Raw genomic sequence first — 27589 nt, 5'->3', positions numbered from 1 at the left:
CCAGACAAGCTTGTGTCGTTGTGTCCCTGAGCAAGACACTTTACCCTGATTGCTCCTGATGGTAGACTTGGCACAGGTGTGCAGCCTACTCCCATCAGTATGTGTGGATGGCTGTCAAAAGCACTACCGAATTTCCCCTCGCGGGTCTAATAAGGGATTCTAAAAAAAAAAAAAAAAAAATCTCATTCGACAACTGTGATGGTGCAACTGATGGTGTCGTTTCCTCTTCCAAGAAGTCATGAAAAAACAACTCACAGGTTCAATTTCATGGTGTTTATTATGACTTTTCAACACTCTAATAAACTCTTCTAAAATATTACACCTGCTGACGACAAGCCTCCCACCCTCCATAGAAACAGTATTAAGAGCATGACATTTAAAATTTCACAGCACTGCCTTTATCATTCCATAACATGGAGCCGCTGACTTCTCGAACAGGAAACAGAAAGTTGGCAAGACACCAGAGAAATGGAATTAAGCAGCACAAAAGCACCAAAAAGAACACGTTGTTTCATTCTACGTATCATCAAGAAATATTCTAGTCTATTCTTTTGACCTTTAAAACTAAAATATTTCTTGATAATACACGCAGATTTCACTGTATAGTCCTGTACTCAGTGGTCAAACTTTTTACATATTTAAACGGCCAAACTGCTAAAGTTAATATGCTGTCATAAATTACAGATGTAGGATTTTTTTTATCTCTTACACGACCGTTCACTGGTTCTTACATAGCACTATGTAAGGTCACTTGATACAAAGCACACATTATCAACTCTGGGCTTCACACATGACAAAAATAGACGGTTCAGCCGAGAATGAGGACACTTCTTCGCTCACTAATCACACTCCACCGACATGCAAAGCTTTACCAAAACGGTGGGAAGATCAGGATAAAAAAAAAAAAAAGCGGACTAAACCTTTGGTTGACTGAAAGCTGTGAAGGCACATTATAATCTCCCAAAATCCTCTCAACTGGGGCATGATGCGTTGGCCTTTTTATCACTTTAACTGGAAGTTCAGGAGGAAAAAAAAAACAGACGGGTCACTCACAAAGTTGGTCAATTTCAAAACCCACAGAATACAATCAGATTTTGTTCAGCATGTGTGGTCAGCTAAAAGTGCAACTTGTGATCCACCCCAGTTTTTTTTGAAGGTTAAACTGAAAGCCAAGTTCCTCGTGGAAGCCGTTGAATCCCTCCAGCTGCAGTATCAGAGTTGGCGTCCATCCATTTCACCGCCCAAAAATGACTGGAAGTGATATTCAAGACCATCACATCCTCCCAAGTCCCCTCCCTTCATCCTTTTGTTTTTAGGGCCTGTTTTTCCATTTACCCTCCGAAGAAGTCCTTCTCTTTACCTCCCTCTCATGATCTGCTTCAACTGGCCACAGCTGGAGAACTCATCACGAGCGATTGTAGTAATCATCCTCATCATCATCATCATCATCATCTCCCTCGGCGAGAGTGGCGGCCTGCCAACGCCACTCCAGGCGCTGCCACGAGTCGCCGACCCAAACCTTACTTTCCATGCATTAATCCATCGATAAGCACACGACTAGGAGAGGATTCTAATGATACACGGAGAAACTTCTCCAGCTCGTCCAGCACATTGTCAACGCCTTCTTCGTCTGCTGCATCCAAGGTTGTACAGACGCATGTAGTTCAGGTCCTAAAGCAACACCTCTATGTGTTTCGGTCCGTTTCAATAATCCCTCTCCTAAACTCACATTCAAAGTCTTTGACCAATCTTCGTGCTCTTTTTTTTGGGAAATGGGAGGAAACCAGAGTGAAAGCGAAAGCACAAAATGGACATGCAAATTCTACACAGCAACAGGTCCAGAGTGCAATTTCGTAATGAGAGGCAAAAAGACAGTCATGACCCTTCATCGAACCAGGAGACGTGACATCATCAAAGCGAGCCCACACTTCCCTTTCAAACGCTGCAGAGAACAAAATGTTGACCTCCTCCTTTCCTCGCCTTCGCCTCCTTCCGGAGAGATACTCTCTCTTAGGCAACGCATCAGCTGTCACGCTTCAGCCATTTTTTACTGGTCAAATGACCTCAAAAGATAAGCAAGAATACACCAACGACTCTTCTTCTGCAAGTGGATCAACTAGGCTTTTCTGAAACCCAAGATGGACACATGAGCCTCTGCCATGTCTGTGAAGTCACTTTAGCTTTTCCGTAATGTCTATATGAAGAAATCATGTCAATGTGTGGTAATAGCTTTAGATGCGTGACCTGCTAACACAACTAAATATTCATGCATGTACTTTAGGAAAATGTTTTGTTTACTTCAGGTAACAAATGAGCATCAAAACATACCTGCTGTTGCCACTAAGTAGCAGAAATTCTATTTCTGCAATATCAATTGGCACTACTTTAAATTAATTTAAATTATTTCTAAATAGAAAATGACCTGCTTTAGATTCTTTAAGGCTCATTTAAGAAACGTATGATATAACATTCGTCTTCAAATGGATTCATCCTGGCAATACAATATTCCTTGTGGTCATGAATTGGAGGTATATTCCAGATATTGCCTCATTTCAATTAGTACTGTGAACCAACTATAGCATTTTAAACACTTAGCAAACAGGATTGAACACTTGTTCTACTGCACGATTTTAATTTTGCTTGATATTTACTGAAATGACTTTTGTCCCACCGGGGTCACAAACATGGCAGAGGCATTGACTCGAGTCCTGCTTCTATTACAGCAGCTTTCATGTTCTTTCTTCCAAAAAAACAGCCAACACGATTCGACCGTCAGGCGCCGTTTACACTCAAGTATCCAGATACTCCTTTGACCCGTCACACGACCTCCGAGGATTAAGATCGATCCAAGTATTCCGCTCCACGCGGACAGCATTGACGCGTTCATTCGCGCTCTCAGTCCATGGACGTTCAAGCACTGCCCGAACATTCCCAGGTCAGGTTGATACAGCAATATGGCCGACAAGCTAAAAGAGTTGGAAGAATCCTCACAAGCACCGGGCGACATCTCGGCCGCCTGATAGAATCAATAAATATGTTTTGGTCACTCAAATGTTTATTCAGGATTAGCAGAGGTCACAGATTAGCGTGTCTGTTGAAAACATCGAGTTGAAAATGTAAAAACATTCTTGCCAACATGTGAAAAAAGCCACACATTAGATTAGAAAAAAAGGTCACATTAAAAAAAGAAGAAATGTAAAAAGATTAGATATCATGAAGGACAGAAAAAAAAAATCTAAATGCTAACAGAAAAAGGTGGAAATAAATGGCGTGAATGGTTTTAAATAAGTGACCAAGAGGTCCACAGTCTCAGGAGTCCTTTGTTTCCGTCGCTCCTCTTGGAATGCTCACACATTTGGGCATTTGAGTCCAGGTGAAGTCCTCAGGCTTTGAACTCGACTGTACGTTCTGCTGTATTTATAGATATTTATATATATTTATATATGGATGCAATCTGGTGAGTGTTAAGAGCGGGATCAGGAGGCGGCCAGAGCCTTGACCAGGTACAGTTTGTCTCCCTGCTCGCTGGTGAAGATGGGAGCCTTTTTGTAGTGTTCCACTAGCTCCTCCATGGAGTTAAACTTGCGTTGTCCGATGCAGTAAAGGTTCTCCTTAAGCTGAACTTTGAAATGCTTGTTCTTGCTCTGGGCCTTCAGCGAGATGGAGAAGTCGTTAGGCTGTGAACACAGAAAATGGAGTTGGTCAAAGTGCTCGAATTTTTTTTACAATGGTAGTTGGAGGATGACTCAGAAGCTCGAGCTCTTACATCCCAAAAAAAAGAGCCAGAATAGTTGATTTAGAATTCTCCTGCACTTTTTTGTGGACGGATCGTGACCATGAAGAATTTGGTTTGACACCACAGGGCCAGTTTTGTGAGGGCAGCCAGACATGTCCATAGCTAGTGTTGACGCCTTATGTTGCCGTTAACGTTTTCAGCCTATTTAAAGATGCAAAGAAGTATTCCAAGAATATCTCTTATTCATCGTTAGTTCAGGATTCCACAGGTTTCTACCTCAAAGCTTAATTGCGTCGGACATAATGCACTGCTCTGGTAAACTATCTGATTCTACCATTTAAGTTAGCATTTGACGCTATGAAATGTTGACTAATTAAAATAAATAATAATTAAATTATTCCCACACAGTGCCCCACGCCTTCATCACACCACACGATTTCCTCTCTTCAGCGGACGATTACATAAGGAATGTGATTTGTTGACAGAGAAGGCATTTCCCGCCAATTAAACAGATTTTAAAGACTGGCTACAAGAAGATGTTCTGAAAGTAACAAAACCTTTTCAGTTGTGGCGACGGCATCTAAATCCAAGAGATTAAAGACTACTGGATGACAAAAGACAAGCCTATTCACAACTGAAATCTGTATTTGTTTGAGAGACATATCGTCAGAAAGTAAGTGTACAGGATAAAGAACGCCTCTAAAATATATTTCCACTAATCTTATGCACCCAATTATAAATGCATCTATAAAAAAGATGTTAAGATGTTGAACCTAGTAGCTGGAAAGCTGTCCCTTTCATATTGATTTGATTATCTTACAATTAAAAATGAGTCATCACAGAACAGTCCACAGTTCGTTGTGCATAGAAACAGGAAGTGAGTATCTAAACCACAAGGTACTGTAATGGTTATGACTCGAGATGGCTGAGAAAAGATCGTCCGCTCTGAGCTATGAAACATTGAAACCTCACACAATGTGAGAGCGGGTTAGTGATGTCAAGTTCACTCACCGATGACTCGCTATCTCGTATGAGGAAGTCTCCCTCCGTGCCTCTCTGGTTCAGCGCCACCTCCGCCTGGTGGCGCGTCACCTTGCCGTAGTACCACTCCTTCCCCGCGAAGCGACCGGTGACCGACGGCGAGATGTAGTCGCAGTCGGGCGTGGGTGGCCCGGCGGGCCCGGCTGTGGGGTTGTTGGAGGTCGAGTCCAGCACACTGACGTAGTTCTTAGGCACCAGGCCAATTTGTCCATCCGCTTTACGGCACTTCCACCACTCGGGGTCGTTCTCCGGCTTCTCCACCACCTCCATGACCTCCCCCCGCTCAAAGTTCAGCTCCTCGTCGTTGACGGAGCTGAAAGGGTAGAGCGCCTGGACCGTGTGCAGCACCCGGTTCCCATTCGTAGTGCTGTTCACCACCGCCGCCAGCTTCTCCGTCAAAGATCCCGGCGTGTCTCCGAACCCGCCGATTCCGCCGGCCCCTGCCGTCCCGTCCAGGTCCTCCGTCACGTAGTTGGACGGGAACCAGCCGGAGCGCCCGCTGTAGCTGCCGCGCCACCAGCCGTCGCTGCACTTCTCCATCACGATCACGCGGGTTCCTTTCACCAGCGACAGCTCGTCCTCGCGCTCCGCCGCGTAGCTGAACTTGACCAGCGCCGGGACGTTCAGGTCGTAGAGGCGCTCGCCATTGTCCGCGTACATGTCCGTGTCCGAGTTTGACGCCGTGTCTCTCAAGCCGCCCTTCCGACTCTTCACCTTCCCGATTCCTGAAAGACGGAGACATGTTGACGTGTTGAAATCAAACGAAAATGAGGAAAACAAGGAGTACATCAATACAATCTTAGGTTAGGTAGGTAGAACTTTATGGATCTCTCAGGAGGTCTCCTTCTGGAAATTGTTTTTTGCCAATTAGACACAGCAATACAGCAATAATTCATAAAAATAAAAATAAGGGAACAAGAGAAATAAAGAACAAGATGATACAATCTAAGTCTTAAGATAAAGAACATAGATCAAAGAAAAAGGATACAAAGATTAACATAGAATAGAATGTTAAGATACATTCACTCCACTCCTGCCCCCGAACTCAGAATTGTACAATTTAATAGCCCGAGGAATTAATGAGTCCTTGAGTCTATAAGTGTTGCATCATAGGAGGAGCATTCGTTCACTCCATCTTCTTCTCTGCTCACTGATGACAGTGTTGAGAGGATGACTGTCATCGTCCATGATGGACAGTAGTTTGTCGAGGGATCTCCTCTCAGCAACTGTCACCAGTGAGTCCACCTTCATTCCAACCACAGAGCCTTTCTGACCAACCTGTCCAACCTGTTGACACTCCTCTTGGACACATTTCCACCCCAACACACCACAGCATAGAACATGACACTGGCCACCACAGACTGGTAGAACATGCAGAGGAGCTTCTCGCAGATGTTAAATGATCGAAGCCTCCTCAGAAAGTACAGTCTACTCTGAACCTTCTTATATACATGGTCTGTGTTGCAGGACCAGTTTACTGTCCAGCCACACACTGAGGTACTTATAGTTGTCAACTATCTCCACCTCGTCAATCTTAAGTCATTTTCATTTTTCTTATTTAAATTGCGGTAAGTTTCAAGTTTTGAAACGAAAAATTAATTCAGCTGGAGTAGTACACAATCAAAAATATTCAACCAAAATCACCAGCAGGCCTTTAAACAGTCCTCAGCAACAATGAACATGACAAGAAAACAAATAGCTATTGATTTTGCTAACTTAACTTTTCATCATGGTGACCAGAAACTACAGTGTAATCTGTGGAATAGAAGTCATTGATTTAAAGTGCTCACACGTTCCAGTAATCGGAGTGATTTAAAGGGACATGCACCACCTGTGCTTCTCTGATAATTACCTTCACTGTTACTTAGCCTGATTAAGTTTCAAATCAAGTTGCCTTCGGAAGGTTAAGTTTGGATTACTAGCCCGTGGTACTGTGTCCCTTCAGAGGGAGTGAATCTCCCCCTCCACATTACAGTCGTCACCACCCTCTCACCCCCAGCCTCTGCATACACGCTCAAATCCAAATGCATTCTTGAGGATTAGACCTGGGTGCTCAGGAAACAAAAAAAAAATGGTCGAGGCCTGCAGAAAAAGACCTTTTTTTCAATTCACTGAGAACAAGAATGGATATCATATGAAGCTAAATGGCTGTAAAGTTAGCAGAAAATAAAGCCAAATGATCTTATCGCATGATGACTGAACCTGCCTTCGTACCTCCACGAGTCGCTTGCGTTTAAATCTGCTCATTTACTAAAGTGTTTCAGCAAAGTGCCACTTTTCCAGTGCAGGTTAAGGGGTGCGACTGACAATTAGCCAGCTGCACAAATGCCGATAAAAGATGTAATTTCTGAACTGTTCTTCACCTTTGACCATCCAAGAAACAGGATTAGCAACCCTTTTTTCAATGACAGATGGAGGTTTAAGGGGCGAGCGAGGCAGCCTGTGGTCATTGTGGTGCTGGACAAGTATTTCCACTTGGAAGCCGGGTGTTCTTGCACGGAACAAAGAGCATACAGAACGGAACTCCAACAATGGTTCCAACAAGTTACTGGTCATATATGTGATTTTCTTGGATACATTTTTTTTTAAGATCAAAAGTTAAATGGTATTTGAATCACAGTTAAAAATGAAAAAACAAGTATATAATTGATTGATTGACTTTATAAGTTGTTTTTTTAATTATTATTTGTTCAGTTTTCCATTGTATGTATTTCTTAAAGATCGATTTTTTTTTTACAACAGATTTTACTTTCAGTGAGTAGGAATGAGGCCTTCAAACGTTAAATACAGTAAAAATGATTTGTTTGTTATAATAGTGTTAATTTACCCATTTTAAATGTGTCTACGATTGGGCTGAAATATTAATTACATTTGCAATATAATAAAAAAAGTGATTATAATATCACAAAGGTTGTGATTTTACAAGCAGCTCCGAGCACGGCTGGAAAGAACAATCGAGAGAGACGTAAAAATGCTTTAACCCGTTGATCACTGACGTCTACAGAAGCTAAAGAAGAACGATATACGACAACTGTGTGGATAAAATGCTACCAGTGTCTCAACAACATGTAGTATCACGGCTCATAACCAAACTCTTTGTACGACTGCAACTCGATTCAACACGTTAGTTAGATTTGACAACACATGAACAATCATGTAATATGATGATGAAAATGTGCTGCTGGCGTGTTTGCATGTGTGTGCTATTCAAAAGTTTGTGACCTTGTACAACCAAACAATTCAAATTGTGTATATTACAATTTATGAATGTGTATGACAGGAGATGCACTTAAATATAATGGAGTAACAAGAGAAACTGTGCAAAAATGTGCAGTAAGAAAAAGGCAGAATGAGTGACCAGTGTTTGCACTTTTCTTTACTCTGCACAGAAGTTTGTGTGATTTATTATTGACTAATAAATATAAATGTTTACATCACACGTTTTTGTAGGTGTTTTTATAGTACTCGTCTGTTTGCAACTGTATTTAAAGTAACTAAATTAACCTTCTTCCTTTATTTAAATGTATGTTTAATTTGCCCTTATCTTAATAATGGCTTAATAACTTTATCTTAACAATCCCAAAGATACAATACATTTTACTATAAAGTGAATTATTTATCGTATTAGAGAAAAAATGCATAAAAAAAGGGGAAATTGAAAAAATAATTGCATATTGAATTGTTGTAACATTATTTAGGAAAATAATCACTATCAGAAAAAACATTTTTTCTTGTAGACTAGGGCTGAACTATAAATGAAAATAATCAAATTAATACTAGAACGGCTTGAATCCAATGGGATTTGAAGTTTTTCTGAATGTCGACACATAAAAAAGGGTAAAAGTTGACACCTCCATCTATTCTAACTTATGTATGTGTGGGATAGGCCAGTATTATTATCAGATCAACAAAAAGAAAAGCGCTATTTAAGTAAAAAGATGATCTAAACAAGACACTGAATCGATGTAAGAGAATGTGGACTCTGGGCAATACTAGCAATTACCCTGAAGGTGTGTTTTTGATCTGTGAACTGTGAAAGGAATCAAAAGTAATCTGTGTAAGATGTTAAAATGTTTTTTTATTTTTTACTTTTCAACTGGAGATGAGACCCTATCACTAGCATTTGTAACCATTTTGAGATGTTGTTTATACCAGGAGTTGAACCCACATAAGCAGAAACACATAATGAACGTGTGTGAAACTAGACTGTCTGACGGCCGGCCCATACAAAACTGATTACATTTTCAAAACCGTCCCTTGCATAATCCACAGTCAGGTTGATGAAATGATATGTGACGGCAGGTTGGAGTCAGCAGGGTGGACAGTGCATGTTGCCCTGGTAATGGAACGTGACTAATGCGCCACCGCACACCCACTTCTATCTGCTACCACCCTGATTGATTGTCCCGAAAAGGTGTCACGACTTGAGACGAGACAAATTTCATGGTAAGGTCAAATTGCTTCCCGGTCAAACCTGTCATTAGTCGCACCACTGTAACTACAGATCGCAGACTGGCTGTTAAGAGATGATGACCGAGTGTAAAGTAAGGTGTTGCTGCGTCTCCTGTTATCCAAGATGCGTCACTTTTTACTGTATCGACACATCGGTCAGAGCGGGAACCTGCTTCTAATTTCACCCTTGTTTGAATTTGTTTTTCTTTCTGTCAACATCATTACTGTCAAGGATTTAAAAGATGATTGTGTTACTACCAAAAAGAGGATTTTTCAAAAGAGAAGTGACGAAAAGTAACCAGTAAATAAACGTTTGCTTATTATTAGACCGATGAGGCAATAGTTAAGTATCATTTCTGGCTTATTTGATCTCGCATTAACCAATTACCAATTTACCAAACTTGAGAAAAATGTTTCTGTTGTAATCTTCTCCCCTGCTGTGAAAACTTCTGCTTTTTATCTGTTCCACAGAAATGAACTTTTCCTCAAAACCCATGAATCATCAGCTTCTACCAGTTGAACTTTTCTGCTGAACTCTGCATTTTGATCTCTCCTGCATCTCAAACAAGTGATGCAGCAAACTAAATTAGATTTTTTTCGACCAGCAAAGCGGTTTTAAATATGCATTGGGATAGATACATGTTGAAATGCAGGCGACACAACCAACGGGCCAGAATGACTTGTTCAAGTAGAAGCAGGGAGGTGTACGGAGACAAAAGTGGACATGTTGGTGCAGGTGGACGCCTCAGGATGTGTCTTCAGTGCACTTAAAAGTGACCTCGTTGGGTGCAAACATAGGTTAAGGGTCATCCTTGAATAAATAAGACCTTTATATGAAAGTGGAGACACTCACTCACTGATTAATAAATGTTATATAATAAAAATACGTTCAAAATAACATCTGAAGATCATCTTCCAAAAGAGATAGTATATTTAGCTCTGGAAAATGGTGAGAAAAAAGATGAAAGATTTGAAGGAACAAGATGGAACAGGACTTTAGGTGCAGTCACAGGGAGGAGTGAACGGCAATGAGTCACTGCTTTTGCAGATGATGTGTTTCTGTTGGCATCATCGGCCTGCGATCTTGACCGTTTACTGCTCCAGTTTGAAGTTGCAGGAATGCAGAACGCCTCTCGAGTCTGAAGTCACCGTTCACTGATATGAGGGTCGTGTTTGCTCTTAAGGGGACAATGGAAGTCAGGCGTGGATGCTGTGCTACGTTTTTCTCTCCCACTGATCTGACGGCATCGTTTGAGCCGAGACTCGTCATAAAGTTTAGTTACAGTTTAAGCCTCAATAAGTGTTTATCTTGCTCCACTGATAGAAGGTTTCATGTTCTTGTAGATACGTGGATGAATGTTTGTTATTCAACAGAGGCTCATCTTTCATTTTGATACAGGATAAACACACAGTTCACCTGATAAGCTGTGAAGAAGAGTAGCCCTCGCTTTCTTTGACATTTTATCAGCCTCTCTTATCTCACTGAACTTTCACACCAGAAAAAGAAAGCTAGAGGGTAGTGGAGTGAAGCTTTAAACAACAACCATTGTCTTCATAGCAAGACCAGCACAGGTAAATGTACAACTTGAGGAAAATACCCTAGTTATTTAAATAATATACTCATAACCAGTGACCAACAGAATCTTCAACACTTGCGTAGCCACTGAATAAACAATAAAACCAGAATAGTGTGATGCAAAATGACATTATATGTTATATACATATACAAATCTATACGTCTTCGCAAGTGCAATCATTTCCCAGGAAGAAAATAGAAATGAGAAAAAAATGAGTAACTTTTTTCCCAATAATACCTTCAGAGTCTGTGTACCAGCCATGCCCATTTAGTCTGCAATCTTTGATATAAATTTTATCTTTACACATTATAAATGCCTTTTTATACAGGATAGTCAAATGAAGAATCAACAAAAATAAACTGCCACATGAAATAATCTTTCTTGTCCGTTTTTTTTTTTTTTTTTTACAATCTATTTTGGTGCTTTCTATTTTAAATTCCTGGATGAGATAACTCTGGGTATGACATCACTGGTCCTCTTGCAGAAAAAGCGTGAACAGATGTAAGACACTGCAAGACATCTGTCATCAACTCAAAGACAGAACGAGCTTTTAACATTATAATCATTATTATACTGTCATTTGCCAAAGACAATCCTTCCTTTGAACCTTATCATATACTAACAAAGTGAAGTTAGCATGAGCATGTATAGATGTGCTTAGCATCCTAAAATCCTTTAACAAACAGGAATAGATTGACCAATCAGGAATGAGGAAGTAGTGAGCTGTGGAAACTTCTCTCTTTCAGAGTCAGATGCTTTTTCCTGTGCATTTCCTGCAGGTAGGATGCAGAGGAAGGAAACGGTGTTGCGTCAAAGCTCACTAAATCATTGTGGACAATTACAAAGACCTGATACCTTTGAGACGTACAAAACTTCACTTTCTGTTTATAGACGAGGTGCGCTCGCAGGAGGGGGGCAAGATTGTTCTGCTCGCAGAGACAGACCGGGAACTGCTTTTGTTTTGTAACTCTGGGCATTGTCTGCCTCAGCCCTCTCGACCCTTCGGCTTCCCTCCATTCCTGCGTTCTTCCTCTGTGGACAACAACACCCCGCGTCAGCTTGTCTGACGCAGCATCACCGGGCTGCAGGAGCATGCAGTGCAGTACTGACCAAATCAAATCATCATTCTTGCACTTACAGCAGAGGAAGATGACGGATTATTGAGGTTGATCACTGGCGTATTAATGAGAATTTCTTAGTTGACATTCCAAAGATTCTCAGGATTATATGTGCACAGATTGTGGGTCTCGATTAGACGCCGACTATAATGACGAACGTGACTTGGCATATTCTTCTGTGGGGATGTGTGGCCTGCCCTCGTAGAGCGACAGCTTCAATCATACTGCCGAGACGACGGAATGATTGCTGCACAGGAAACAAAGCAAAGCTCTTTCAACTTCACCATTTTGGGACATCAAAGCAGGCAGCTGACAAGTCTGACAGAAGAGCTCCATTCGGCTGCTTTTACTGTAAAGGATAAACTTAGTCCCAAGTGATGTGACCGCCTGAAGATTTGATTAAAAATAAACACCCAAAAATCCTCTAAAAACATCCAGGAACGCGACCAATGTTAAAGCCGTCAACCAGCTAAAGAGCTTAATAAAAAAACATGTATCAATGACCTCTTCTGGATCCATTTGAGATACAAACCATGGTGAATTATTGTCATCTCATTTTTGAGCATTCAGCCAACTAAATCTAGATCATCATGTATATATTCATGGCACCATCTGCCAGAGCAGAGCTGTAGCACTTTTGTTACAGTTTTACTCTGGAGTCTTGTCAGTTGCAAACAAGCAGAGCAAGAGAAGACTTTGTCAAAAAGACAGACTTCTGTGTGTAAAAAGAAAATGTTATAACAATAACACAGTGCGTTTCCAACAATGCCAGAGTCCTACTGTGTGAAAAAAATGGTCAGAAACTAAATTTAAAATGGTGATTTTATGCCATTATCAACATAAAGAGTAAATAAACGGCCAACTTAAAAACATGGGCACTATAATTGCTATTTGAAGCACACACTGTGTGAACAAGATCACAGGTTTCAGCTGGTTTAGTCTAATAACATGCTGACAATGGTTACTCTTTAACGCTGACCTGGTCTCACTTCCTGGAGGCCTGATGGAGGCTTGTATGGTTGAGCAATGGCTACTTAACAACAACTTGTAGCAGAAAAGAAAACTATTCACTGAAATGTGTTTGTCAACTTCTAAGTGAAACTTATTGGATTTTTAGTTGGAGGGGAACAATGGGAACAAAGGCATTATGAGACTGAGAGCAAATCCTACAGACAGAACTTGCACAATGATTCAACTTCCTATTTCCTGTTCTATTCCAATGCAAAGGGAGAAATGTGGCTCAAATTAGAGTTTCCGCTCACTGGGGACGCTGAGAAGAGGAAAACAGAGGGAGTAGAAAGAAGAGACTAACAGCTCTCTTTTTACAGGCGGCAGGGTTTGTTAGCTTATCTATGCTTTTACGGTTCTAACTGCATAATTATACAACCTCACAGATACGAGGTGAAGATGACAAAAAGGGTGCAACGTCCAGGCCTTTGTGAAAAGAGTGTCAGTGTGACAGGGAAGTCCACGGAGCAGCCCGGACAAAGACATTCTTCTGATAACCCTGAGAGGTACTGGAGATGGGAGCCGGCGTCCATCAGTTGACACGGACCCTTTCGTCCTCTTTACACAATGAATACAGTGTTTTACACGAGCACCCCACATCCCTTCAACTGTAGCGCATGATTGCCGGGAGGTGTGGGGGGAACCTCCCAGACAGAGCTCGCTCGCCCCGAGGGAGGTTCATAAGAAAGCAGACTTCAGTTTGAAACATTTACATAACAAGGCCTTGAACTCAATCAATTTCCTGAAAACATATGACTAAAGGTGGATTATCTACACACACACACACACACCAGAGAGCTAGTCAGTGGAATAAAGTTGGATAGAGGAAAATGATCAACAATATTTAAGCTTCCGTCCACCGACTCTGAAATGGGGCGGGAAGAGTAAGTGTGTGTGTTTAAAAGAAAGAGAAGAAGGATTGCTGAGGCAATTACAGGCTTCAGCTCAGCAGAAGGCTTTTCAAAGGCACATCCACCCAAAAGCTTGCAGACGCTGCCTCAAAAGCTGTCGCGACAGCCTCTCGACTACATGTGAGCGCAGAACTCAAGCCCGGACTGATCTCAATGTGGCTTCAACAGCCTCCCCGGAAAACAGACAATGCCACAACTGAAGCAAGAGAATGAAAGAACCGCTCCAGCCTCAGGATTTCCAGCCAAAAATGTAAAATAAATTGAAAACTTACGGAAGAAATGTTTGAATAGATTAGCCATGTCCATTTTGGGCTTGCCGACTCTCTCTAAGTGTATTCTTCCCAGCCCCTGTCCTCGTCCCACCGCGGCTGTCGAGTTATTCCATGTGAACTCACTCAGAGAACTGGGCAGATAGCAGAGGAGGGCAGCCCACTCCTTCAACCATGTGGCCTGGATCAGCCAATAGGAGAGGGGAAGAGTGAGGCCTCTAGTTCTGGAAGTACAGAGGCCCCATGGAGAGGGAAAGAAGGAGGCAATGGGAGGGGGAGGCTTAGAAAGAGAATGAAGGACAGAGAAGCTCAAAGAAACGAGATGTAAAGAATCTGAAAAAGCAACTTCAGCATTTTTTTTTTGTTTAATCTAAAATCTATATTCTTTCCGACTATAGTTTATTGACGTGTATAGGCTGCTATGTTCAACTGGTGTACAGGGTCACAGGCAGTTTTTATATAAACAGAAAACTTAACAATATCCCAGGACAGATGAATCCTTACGATCACCATTCCTTCAGAAGATGACACAACTCCACGCCCAGCAACTGGCGTGCTTCAGGGGTCTCTGCTCCCACATTGCATTCTAAGAGTGTGGTCATCAGCTGCCGTCCCCTCCACATCCACAAATGCACAACGTCATTACGCCTCAAGTTCATTAATGGACCGTAATAAAGTTCACAAAAGGTGGAGTACTTACAGGCTCGCCATGACCTCTTAGTAAGTAACGATGCCTTAATACGTTTCAGCTTGTGTTTTTTATTAGTGTTTTTATTGGGTTCCCAAATGACTGAAATGTGGGCGAGGCATTAGGGAGACTTCCCCCCCAAAGAATACTTCATGAGTGGATGTTGCACAAAGCGTGAAAATAACTCGCACCAACACTTGGGCGTGCACAGCTATAGGATTTCTTTTAGTCATTTAATATCTTTGAATGTGTTTTTTTACAAACGCATAATATAAATGAAAAGTAATCCTCCACCGTACTCATTCGGCCACTTTTTGAATAGAAAAAACATTGACATCATAACGTTTGAAAATGTAACCAGGATTTCTAGAAGATATAAAGGACCATATGGAGCCAGCAGGAAGGCGTGGCCATCCAAAAGATAATTTGCACTTTGTGTTGAAGTTAAAGTGGAGACATGCTTCTGGTTAACAGACCTCAGAAAAACCTCAGATCCTCTCCAGACTGTGAAGCCACCAAGTCCACAACTTTTTCATGGAAGGGACCCGTTGGAAAAGATTTGAGATTTAAACATTAACCAACAAACAAAGATATGTTCAAAGAGACATGACTTCAAAATGTGTCAGGTGAGATTACAACTGCATGACTTTAATATTGAAGTTCATATCTTATTACCTACAGAATTGAGCTGAAGAATGGGATTTTAAAAAGTGTAAAAACGCCTAATGATTGGATATCAATTGGATGAATGTATGTATGTTAGAATATACATTTCTTACCAAGTGTGTCTTTGAGGTTCTTGACAATAGATGCTTTCCTTGCACTGTTTTTCCGCTCCACATAGTTCGATGGCACAAAGCCCGTTTTGTTGGTGGCATTTCGAACCCTCCACCAAGACTTTGAGTCATCAAGGAGCCAGAGGCGTTCGTTTTTCTTGATGTCCAGCTCCTGATCCTGCTGGGCCATGTAGTCAAACTTGGCAATGACAATCACCTCTTCCGTCATCTTGAAAAGGTTGAACTGAAAGAGAAAAATAAAGAGCAATGAAAGTTTTTAATGCATCAACAAAAACATGTTTGCATACATTTTCTATAAACACGTGTTAACAGGAATGATTCTAAATCAATGAGTTGTTTCAGGATCAAACACACATTACGATAATATTTTTTGTAACCAACATGCATCATATCTGACACAGTTCTAATTTTGTCTCTTCCGCTGCCTTCATTTGCATCATGTGCTCACTGCTGGTGACACAATCAGGTTAAAAAACTTTAGAAGAAAATGTACCTGTACTGCATCAAAGCTGGAAACGTCAAGAACCCCAACAATCACCTCTGATGGTCTGGAATCAGAAAAGGATACATGTCATTTATAAATAACTTAAATATAAATTGTGTTAAATTGTAAACCTGAGACATGTTTGTTTTCATCTTAGGTTTTATTTTATTGGGTATTGTTTTGATTGTTTAAGCGCTTTGTGACCCTGGTCTAGAAAAGCGCTCTATAAATACTCATTACTTACGTCCATGGAGTCTTCAAAGGACTAGAGGCCTCTTACTTTGGATTATTGTTTTATTACGAGAAAAGTGCATGCAAAATTGAAACCTTATCCCACATGTCCTATATTACTACAACTCTAAGTGGAACATTATCATGAGTTTAAGCCACACTAAATATATTACAAACTTTTTTTTTTAAACAGATTTGGTCTAAATTAAATGAAGTCAGCACAGACGGGAACCTTATCTAATTTTAAGATAGATAACCGAAACACTCATCACAAGTTCAGTTTTGTAAAGGCAGCTGTGTGGTCTCACTATGAAAACTCCCAACAATAAGCACATTGAAAAAGTGGTCTTATGACAGATGCAGCTAATGGGCATGCTGGTTTCAATGGAGCAGATGTTTGGATTCACACTCGACGAGTGAAGTGTGACCAAAGTCGATGTATGGTCTGATGTCATGGGAGTTTTACCTTTCACCTCCTTGACCAAGTGAACAGACCAGACACTGACCTCATTGATCGAAATCACTTGAGGGGGGGGGGGGTCTAGGTTTCGGCCTCAACTGCCCTTCACTAGAACCAAAACCTGATCTTAAGCAAACAAAAACAGCAGAGGGACAAAAACCAATTCTCAAACTAATCACCATGAGGAGCAGAATCAATAAATTGCAAAAGGTCTCTTCATGCAAATAGAGGACATCTGGTGGCAGGATTTGGAATAGATTGACAATGACTAGAAAACAAATCTAGGAAATGCTTTTTTCAAGTAGTATAACCATCATCGGTATACATTTCTTTGTATATACACCCATTACCTCTTTTCCCAATCAACGCAACACACAGTGCATTATCACGTCCCAAGATCCCATCCTTAGCAGCCCGTCCACCCCCACGCATGCACTTCTACGTCTAGGGTTGCGAAGCACTAAGTGCACATTAATGACAGTGCAGATATGAGAGAGGATCTAAAAAGTTGGGCAACAGATGCTGTAAAGTAATCTCATTGCTGCAAACTGAGCCAGGAGTGCTGGTCACAGTAAAACTCCAAACACATGAACGCAAAGTGGTCCCACAATTGTTTTTACAAAAGTGACAAACACATTTCTACCTACCGTTAATATTTGCATACGTAGAGTTGCAGGTTTGTGCAAATGATGAACATTTTAAGTTACATATTTTATAATTAAACTAAATTGGAACAAGGTAAATATGTATTTTCTTCTTCTCAACATCACTTGAAGCCACAAATAAAATGCTTCATTGTGTATTGAACCTACAAAATAATTTAATAATGACCAAGTGGCTAGATGTGGTGGAAATATTTCACTGAGAGTATTATGAATATTGAGTTAGCCAATATATATACACACGCCTTTTCAACATAAATCTTCTGGCTCTTATTGGAATGCTTTTTCAGGCTTTTTCAATGTATCGTAAGTAGGTAAGTAATTACTTAATATACAAATCTCACTTTTAGGTTTAAGAGATTACAGGTTTTATAAGAGGACAAAATAATGTGATCTTATTATTTGATAGGACAAAAAAACTTCTTCCTCATTTTATTTGAATTGTTTGTCATGTATTGACTAGTTTTCTGCTTCATACTTTAAATCCCTATAACACCTCAATCTTTTTTCAAGAATCAAAATGCTTCAACATAATAATAAACATAGTTTAGTTAAAGAGTATTTTCCTTTTTGATTATTTTGTATCTGGATGGTCATTCATTAAGTGAAATGTATTTTGTCCTATGGGAAAAATATCCTCTGATTAATCAACAAACTTTTCTATAGAATACTCAACAATAAAGTATCCGACGGCTGCAGCTCTATGTGAATTAAAAAAATACTGAGATTATTTTCCAAAAGGATCCTGGAGAGAAAATTTACGAGCATATCCAGATATCACAGCTTAGTGTAGTGTTGTACTCTGTATGCCAACCTAACAAGCAATGGTAATGCTATATATAAACAGACAACCACTAATGTACCGTCCTACCTACAGACAGTTAAGAGGCACCAATTTACCTCCATGTATGTTTATAGAGTCCTGGAGGGAACTTTTCTTCTCAGGCACTGGCGAGCATACACAACTCCACATAGAGGTGTCCCGGGTTCACCCTTCACCAAAGGCCAATTTAACAGATTAACACATTAAGTGATTGATATTTATTTATTTATGTATAAAAAAAAATAAAAAAATCGGAGCTTTAATCCTCGGTTATCAATTCATTTTTTACAGGGTACCTTTGACAATCTGATATGACTGGCATTGGTGACATTGTTTCTTTACAAGACAGTCAATTGTTTCGACAGTTGAAGACGGTTAATAGAAAATGTTTTAGAACAGCCCTGTGATGGCTCTTATGGTCCCTGTAGGAAACTATGATAGTGAGGCATCCCTGCATAATGAGCTTCAAAACTATGTCATGTTCAACCTTGAAGTAGTGGCCTAGAAGAGAACACTAACTTATCAACAAAACTCTCATGTTCACTTGAGTGCAAACATATCTGCAGTTAGGGCTCTAACCACAATCTATAAAAGGGTGTCAGTAGCATTGTAATAGATAAAAACCCACAACTACACAGCGCAGTTTTGTAATTGAGACAAGTTCCTTTCCACACTTTCCTAGTCACTATTAAACAGTAACAATACTGTACAAAGGACACCTAGTGGTCCAGTGTGATCCTGCCTATGTCAAGGTTGCTGAAAAACATTTTAAATGTTGAGCTTAACTGGCATCATAACAACATGATACTGCTTAGGCCAGGTAAGCTGTCAAAACCAGCAACAGACCCCACATCCTATTTGCTGTGGAAGTAAAAGGGCAACTTGTGCTTACCAGGATTGCCGAGGCATTCACGCAGCTACACTATGAGCTCACGGAGTCAGACAGTAACCTAATCCCTGTGACAGCCAGCTAAAATCATAGGGCTCTGCTGTCTTCTGGAATGTACCTTGTATACTCAGTGCTCACTCAGCAGCTGTGGCACTGCAATACTTCCTCCTACTCCACCAAAACCTCAAAATTAACAGAAAAGCAGGTCAAAAAAGGATGTTGACAACGGGAGCCATTTTTGACTCTTGTTTACATGAGTTGCAGAAGCTAACACACAACACATCACAACTCACCACAGCTGTACTAGATCCACTCAAAACTATACAGCAGTAAGGTCATGGGAGCATTGGCAGACCAGCTGTGAGACAGGAAGTTTGGACCCCAGGGTGACCCGATGATGGGAAAGTGATGCAATCTGACAGAGCAGGACCAACAGTTTGGTTCAGATGAGTTCAAATAACAGTTCACATCATTGATATTCACCACCGACTTGGTTGACTTTAGCATAGCTGCAGTACAATGGTTTATACCGCAGTGAATATCATATGCAGTTCATTTGACATACAATATTGATTTATTTTGCCGATTTCTGCGATATTGGATTTTCTTATTAAAAAACTACGTTACTGGAAAAAACAAAACATAACCGTATTATGCAATTATTCTAAAACTGTCACTGTACACATTAAAGTGCAATAATAATAAACATTATTTTTTCTTTCCACGTCTACAACATGTGTTTTTTGTACTTGCATGATTTCTTTCAACAATATTCGTTTTATTTATATGGAACCTAACACGTCTTGGCTGGGAATTTATTTGGATTTGTCTCATTTTTGTTGACACTACCCCAGACTGTATATCGTTTGGTGCAAATCAAAGTCGAAACACATTGCAACCATAAATGTGTGAAGGCAGTTGGTTATTCACCCCTCAGGATCACTGCCGGCCGTTTACAACAACCTAAAATAGAACCAGGCTAATGGCCTTTGAGAATTTCCAGAGATTTACTCTCATAACATGGATCAACAAGCACGAATTTGAAAAATTCCTTCAGGCAAGCATCATGCTCTATGCTTTCTGTGAGAAAATGATCTGGATATCATACCCTTTTACGAACTCGTATTGCCTGCTCGGTCATCTTTATTCACCACTAGTGGTGTCATCATCAACATAGAGCTTTGGCCAGCTGTGTGTGTGTGTGAGAGTTTATGCGTGTGCAGTAGATGGATTCATCACCATACCACTGAAAAAAAAAGAACACCGGCTTCCTGACACAGAATATATTTTTTGGAGATTAAAAGTTCTGAAAAATAAAACGATTTGCTCGCCAAGCTAATCTTTCTTTTGTAAAATTACCGAGAGAGGACATTCTGCATGTTTCCCACCTGTTGCATCATGAATAGTATCACTATCTCTATAATAGATTTCTAAAATACCCAAGACAGCTAAATAATGCAGAAGACTGAGCTTGCTTGAACAGAAAAAACTGAGCAAAAGCGATACTTAAAATATAATCTAAAAATGCTTTTGCTTCGTGTAAAAGTTGACCCTATCATTATATTTTGCAAAGACGGCATAAACTGAACAAGCGAATAATGAAACCTTTGGTTCAGAACCTTCCAAAATCAGGTAAAACTACAGAACACCATCAACATTTGTCTATCCCTAATAACAACATAAACAACTTCAATCCAACCAACACAAGCAAACAAGTGTTCGAGGTAACAATGAAGGACGATAATGTTGAGATATCTTTTAAACATCAACTCATAAGAGTGAAAGTGACTGTGTTGGGGTCGTGATGACATGAATGATTGCTTCGATGAAGGCAGCAACTTAATTTATCTTAAATCAGGTTAACACATCCCTCTGAAGTCTGGAGGGGATTTCCCCATGACTAATCCAACTTTACAAAGCAACAGGATTTAGATCATTTGTAATAGTAGACAGTGAACGTTTATCCTTTTTTACGCTTTGCACAGATCCTTAAAAAGAAGTAATAAAGTACATCAAAAAAAATGGATAGGGTCCAAAATAGTTGAAACAAGGCTTTTGTAGCCGTCAAAACAGCAGATCATTTGTAAACCACAAGATAATCATCCAGTGTCAGGGGTGAAAGGAATACACCGACTTCCTCTTCGCCTGCAACATCCTGACTAATATGAGCCCTAGGGTACAGTCACAATAGGACTAAATAAGCCACTTGGGACAGCAGTCGGGCAGACACGCGAGTTGAAACTTGTGTGCAACCGTATGTTGAGGGAAGGATGAATTCCACGTCCTATGGAAAAGTCAGAGATCAAATGTGTTCACTTAGAAAAATGTACTTGCTAGAACTCCATTCATATAAAGCTACACGATTAAAAATGAAACATTAACTATCAAATACATCAGAAATCTAATGTTGGACTAGTTAACGTGTAAATATGTAAACATAGATGAAATAGAAATGGGTTTATTTGTCATTAACTTAAATAATACGATTTTTGATTAGAATGGTTTTACTTTCAGTTTTATGGGATTTCACATGTATGCCTTGATTTGGAGCAATTATTCATTATATTTATTCACTAAACCATAGTAATAATAGATAAATAAACATCTAATTTATTAGACTTGACATGCCACAATGAATTCTAGTTTTCAGCACATTTAGTTTTGATTTCATATTCTCACATCCTTATTTTGTTCTATGGACTAGCCCATAGAAAACCCCAAAATGAGTTAATGGACCAAGAGTCTTATTTAAGGAAGAAAAAAGCCCAGTTTCAACCACAAAAGCTGTCGTGTTTTATGGAAGTAACAGCTATTACAATTATTACAGTTAGGTAAAATAAAATATTGTGAAATTGGTAAACCAAAGCAGGTAAAAAAAGAGGAAAATAGACTGAAGAAATACACAACTGAAAAGGGGAACGAATGTTGCATCACAATTATTTAGGTTATAACCAATACAGGGAAATTCACACGTTTAGCCACTTTTCTTTTTTTTTAGGTAATCTTTTTGTTTTAATTACCAGATGGTGTTTAACTTCAGGCTGTAGGGACAGATTTTGCTCCCGGGGACGTTGCTAGGAAATGTCGGGGGGTAAAGCTGGAGCAAATAGTAAGAAAGAGGCCATTGCTGCTAGGGTTTAAGATTAGACAGAACTTTATTGATTCCTCTGGGAAATAACTTTGGGGAATTTGAATAGAATTCATTAACATTAAATGTGCCAAAATTATCAAGATTTAATTTGTAAGTCTAAAAGAGTGATTTAGAAACTCAAAAGTTTCTATTTCTGTATATTATGTCATGTCCAAATCGAGGGGTATAGTCCTTCCAATTGTTTTTGTAGGGATGTTCATTTAGTCATGAAACTAAGATAACCCAAAAAAAAAACATTTAAACCAAATTTGCTTGGGCCGTAAGAATCCGTCTCTGGATTATTTTAGTTAGTTATGCTGAAAACAGCTATAGGAATGCAGCATTTGAAATGGATGCTACTTCCTTCAAACCCATGATCAGAGAGTAGGATGGATTTTTGCACTTTGTGAATTTGGTCTGGCAGTGGATAAATCCATAGATTTACACCCTTTTTATTAAAAAAAAAATTAGGTAACAAGTGTTAGAGACTAATATTGACAAACTTTTGTCATTATTGTAAACGTTACAGATATACTTGTATAAGTGAACTGGGTTTCAAATCAAAGTTATTGCAGCAAATGTACAGGTTAAAACATGTTCTATTTTCAAAAGTTTTATATAAATCAAAAGGCAAATCACAATAGAAATGGTTAAAAACATATAATTCAAAGTGGTTAACCAAAAATACAAGATAATTGTCCAAGAGATTGGTTGTAAAGGTGCAAACACAACCACTGTGTCAGGGAGGCATTAACATACAATTAAGTGTCCAAACATTGTGTTATCATTTCTTCTTCTTGAACATAGATTATCCAAATCTTGTATTGCCAGTGTTGTAAACACATAATAGGATTGTTTTGTGGCGTCAGTACAGAATAAAATAACGAAAAAGCTAACACACGTAATAACCAATAAAATATTGAACCAAGGCAGCCATTATGTCGTTCTTGTTTTACCCATGGAAATGTTATAGCACTTTTTGATAATAACTTTGAATGGTAATGGATTCATGTTGTGCCGACTGTAAAATAATATAATTACTATACTATATAATTAAAAATATGATTCCCAAAAAGATTTTCTCAAATAATCCAGCAGCATCAACATGTTCTTATCTTTCAATATGCTACTTAAAGCTTGGTATTTTGCTTAGTTTTGTTTGTGTCAAGTAGAAACAATAAAGAGGTAAAGATAGGGGGTTTAAGTTTATCCGAAAAGCATCTTTACTACATTCTCAAAGCAGGCACAAAGTTCTTCAATTTGATTAGCATATTATATTTTTCTTTTAAAGCATGATAATCAACAACTATGTTGTTTCTTAAAACAAACAAAATTGTAACTTGATCTAAATATTTGCGGAATTTGAAATTTGAGTGTTTTTATTGAATTTGAGTGTATTCTTTATACAGTGTCATGCCACTTATAATCTCTTCAAACCGATACACATCCTAAATTTAATCACGTATGAAGTGGTTATTCATCCCTTCTTGACGACTGTGGTGGTGAGTAATGTTTGAACTGTAGCTCCGACATCTCCTCACACCCACTGCACTCAGTGTGCACAGGCTAAAGTGGCCCTTGGACCGCCGGGGCCAGCTCCCTCCAAGTCAATAACATGTTGGCAAAGAAAAACTTTAGCGAGCAGAAAGGGAATTTGTAACTGGTCATCTGGCGGTCATTTGAATAGTGGACTTGACTCCTGAGGAGTCGGAAGTTATTCAACAACAGTCAGGAATCCAAGGAAATGGCTTCTTTTAAATTTCAACATTTCAATTACTAAAGCATTTTCATGGGTTAAGGTGGCGCCATTAAGGTGGTTGGGTTGTGGCGTGAAAAGTTGTGGGTCCAATCAAATCTTCCAGACGACATTGTGTCCCTGATTTTCACTTTACACTGATTTCTACTGATGGTTAAACTGATATGCTGCGTCGCAGCCTACTCCCATCAGTGTGTGACTGTGTTTGAAAATGGTTGCATTAGCTTTACTTAGTTTAAAGTGTACAAGTAAGAGCCACGTATCATTTACCATTAAAAAAAAGAGCTTGGTGACAGATTTCAAAAATGGGATACAATAAGTGGTGATCAAATACATTTACGGCATCCTAGCAGTAGCTCAAAGGGTAATTTAGGAGCCCCGAATGACCCAATTTGCTTACACCAAATACCATTAATTAAAATGAAATATTAAAATATATTTTCTTTTTACAACAATGTAGATATACAGTACGTGTATTTGTGTCTTCCGGGATATCGGTAGTGGTCACGTTTCACGTTTGATCGTGAAATCTAAAGAATATTTCCCAAGTTTCCACTCAACAAAACTCCCTCGCAAAACATAAGGCGAGTAAAACATTCATTGAAATTCCCATCATATTTTCAAATATAAATATATCTCTGAGTCTGCCAAATATCTTTGACATAGATTTGTACACTAATTTTATGGATATGCCGATCGCCTGGCCGAGTCCGACCAGCCATGTTTACTGAAATTATCTGTCACTTCCAACGCTAACTTCATTAGTTAAATATACATTACAAGTGTGCAGTATGTTTCCATTACTGTATGTTTAAACAATTTAAGGAGTGATTGTTCCATCTGGGCTATTATTTGCCTTTTCTATGCATTTTTTTTCTGATTTAACATTCATTCAATTCATTGATTTTAAATGAGCAAGTTATGTATAACTAATATTAAGGAGGTTGACCAGAAATGAGTGCATTTCACCAGTTTTAATAATCCAAAACTTTCTTAATATTTATCCAAACTGAAACTGAAAACTTGTATCCCTGGAATTGTATTTACAAGACCAGTCGGATAACACTGTAATACATCAAACTTAAGATAAACCAACTTATCTTTGGCATTTAACTCACATTTAACTGTAACTAGACTATGTTTCTTTGATAATCCCATTGGGAGTTGATCGTTACTATCACCAGGTTTACCCCCAATCTCTGCTCCCCCACATGCAAGTGGACTTTCCGTCCCGAACCTAATCCACATCCATTCAACCACAGGAACCACCATCTAAATCCGCTTTTTTAAGTGAACATTTACAAGGTGAGACAAAAGCATCAGTAACGTGGTGCAGTGCAGACACTGAAGCATCTTCAACGAATGCCTGACAGCCTGGACTACTAACCTACGTGTAGGAAACAAGCCCAGGGGTTCCTAAGAGAACCCCGCACAGACCGATCCAAAAGGTTCGGGACACGGAGGCAGCAGTTGCGGGAGCAGAGTGTTGGCCATGTTGGCGACAACTGGTTGAGTGTGTTAATGGTCCCTGCTAGAGCTAACAGCTAGTTAGCGGAGGCTCAGATTTATACCCAGACGTAAGACTGTCTTACCTGCGTGTTGTGGACCAAATCTCGGGGTTTCCTTAATGGTACGTTTAATAAATAATGTCGCCCCGAAACGGTGGCTTGATGGAGACAGTCGTGTCCAGACCACAGTTATTTTTCCACAGCAAAGAGCTAGCCTAGCTGCGAGCCTCAGTGCCCCGCTGGAATACCATCTCTGTATCAAAGCATGTCATTGCTCAGCGGCGCGGCCAGAGGGCCCGCCTTCGCTCTTCTGATTGGTTGTCTAGATATAGACAGGCTGACGGTTGGCTGTTGGATATGCTCGTCACCGCACTGCAGCTGCTGATGTTTTGCATGCATCATGTGTTTTTTTTAGACATTTTTTGGCCGAAGGAACACCCTAATCACTAAAATGGAAACAATGAGTAATAACATAGAATAATAATATGTTTTTTTGCCGAATGTTTTTTACATTCGATCTATTGTTTTATGTTACTCGTGATTAATAGCAACTTATCTGACGTGGATGCCCATTGGTATACAGTAGTAATGTTTTAATTCAGTTTATTAGATCTTTTTTTTTGTTTACCGGTTTATTTAATGCATCCATTTTGACTTTACCAAACTAACTGTGTTAGCTTCCTCACAAATGCAACAAATATAATTAATATTTTTCCATCCATTATTCATTTTAATTTTCTACCACATATTCCAGTTCCAGGGTCATGGTCTGGTGGCGCTTGGGCCTATCCCAGCTACTTGGGGTTGTAGGCAGGCTAGGCCAGTCGTTGTTCATCTAAGATTTACAAACATTTTTTATTTTTTTATATTTCTGTAGTGTAAAGAGCTCATTTTTTTTAGTTATTTATAAAGTTATTTTTCATTCTTCTCAAGGGCATTTTTGCATTTTCTAGTGAAAATAATTAATTAATTTAATATTCGTAAAAAACGTATTATATGATATTCATTCAAAATATGTATCCAGAAAGAATGGAATTTGAATTCACCTAATTGTTGACTCCCACAGTTTTAAATAGTTTGAAATTAAATGTTAAAAAGAAATCTAAAATGTTTTTTTTTTTCCTGTTTTTTTGCGTATCCTTTATTATGTTATATAACAATTCATGCTCTTGAAACTCAATTTACAATTATGAAAATGATATAAAGTATGATGTCATAGTGGCCGTTTATCTAATGTAATTAATGTAAAAGGCCCAGTCAGCTGAAATAGCCACTAATAGATGTAGAGTAGCACAAGATGAAATTCCATTTGTGCTCCCTATGGGAATTGAAGATACTTTCATAAACATGTCAGTGGTGAAGGGAGTCATTTGGTTGGTCGAGCAGTCTGCTGCAGGATGCAATGTGTTTCCTGCTCAAGCAGATTGGCCAAAGCAGCATGTGTTCTCTTTCCCCTGCCACCATTAGGTACAGCCAAGATATATAGATCATCCTAATTTCTTCATTAAATAAAATGTTATATTTCATGAAATGTGATACATTTAGAAGGATGATTCATTGGCTTCCCATTGTAAACACCGGACTAAAGAGGTTAGTTGAGAAATTAATGAATAAATCATGGATTTCCTGGGAAGTGGGCGTGACTAGATTAATTTAATAAATAAACAAAACGAAAAAAACATTATTTTCCCAAACGAGTGCAGTCTTAATAAAATATTAAAATGTAATTACTGAGGAAATGTTACTGCCAAGTATAAATGATGTGGCTTCTACCTGTAGAAATAATGCGAAAATAACTTTTGAATTATTTAAAAAAAGGAACGTTATATATTATTATTTGTTATTAAAAATATAGATTTTATTGAATAAATAGATTTTTTTAGATTATACCATTGAGCTAAAGCTCGTGGTTCTGTCCCAGAATTGCCTTTATCGCCACCTGCTGGTCGGATGGGGAATAAGGTATTCCATTGAACATGTCTGTCCGCTTGCATCCATGCTGCATTACCATAATGTGCTTTCACTCTGACGCTGTTTATTTGCCTCTGG

General features: G+C 39.2%; 1 protein-coding gene across 2 annotated transcripts; it reads right to left on the bottom strand.

Moving 5' to 3' along the window:
- Positions 1-262: 262 nt before the first annotated feature.
- On the bottom strand, positions 263-25766 carry nck1b (NCK adaptor protein 1b). Of its 2 annotated transcripts, XM_087789915.1 has the most exons (5): positions 25625-25766; positions 16091-16145; positions 15580-15820; positions 4748-5502; positions 263-3677 (listed from the first exon to the last, which is right to left on the bottom strand). In XM_087789915.1, the coding sequence occupies exons 3-5, from the start codon at positions 15803-15805 to the stop codon at positions 3477-3479; spliced, it is 1182 nt and encodes a 393-aa protein (XP_087646041.1). In that variant the 5' UTR covers positions 15806-15820; positions 16091-16145; positions 25625-25766; the 3' UTR covers positions 263-3476. The 2 variants fall into 2 exon arrangements, with proteins under 2 accessions (XP_087646041.1, XP_087646042.1); XM_087789916.1 differs by lacking the exons at positions 15580-15820; positions 16091-16145; positions 25625-25766 and adding an exon at positions 14116-14275.
- Between the last annotated feature and the right edge of the window lie 1823 nt (positions 25767-27589).

The sequence above is a fragment of the Callionymus lyra genome, chromosome 4 (genome assembly GCF_982586985.1).
Source record: "Callionymus lyra chromosome 4, fCalLyr1.hap1.1, whole genome shotgun sequence".
Taxonomy (NCBI): Eukaryota; Metazoa; Chordata; class Actinopteri; order Syngnathiformes; family Callionymidae; genus Callionymus; species Callionymus lyra.
The sequence above is the reverse complement of the archived record's forward strand: the minus strand, read 5'-3'. Positions and strand labels throughout refer to the sequence as shown.

Coding starts and splice junctions, on each gene's coding strand:
- nck1b (XM_087789915.1), bottom strand. CDS start 15,805: ATGACGGAAGAGGTGATTGTCATTGCCAAGTTTGACTACATGGCCCAG. Junction 5,503..15,579: donor GAACCTCAAAGACACACTTG/GTAAGAAATGTA, acceptor TCCGTCTTTCAG/GAATCGGGAAGGTGAAGAGT. Junction 3,678..4,747: donor TACGAGATAGCGAGTCATCG/GTGAGTGAACTT, acceptor CTGTGTTCACAG/CCTAACGACTTCTCCATCTC.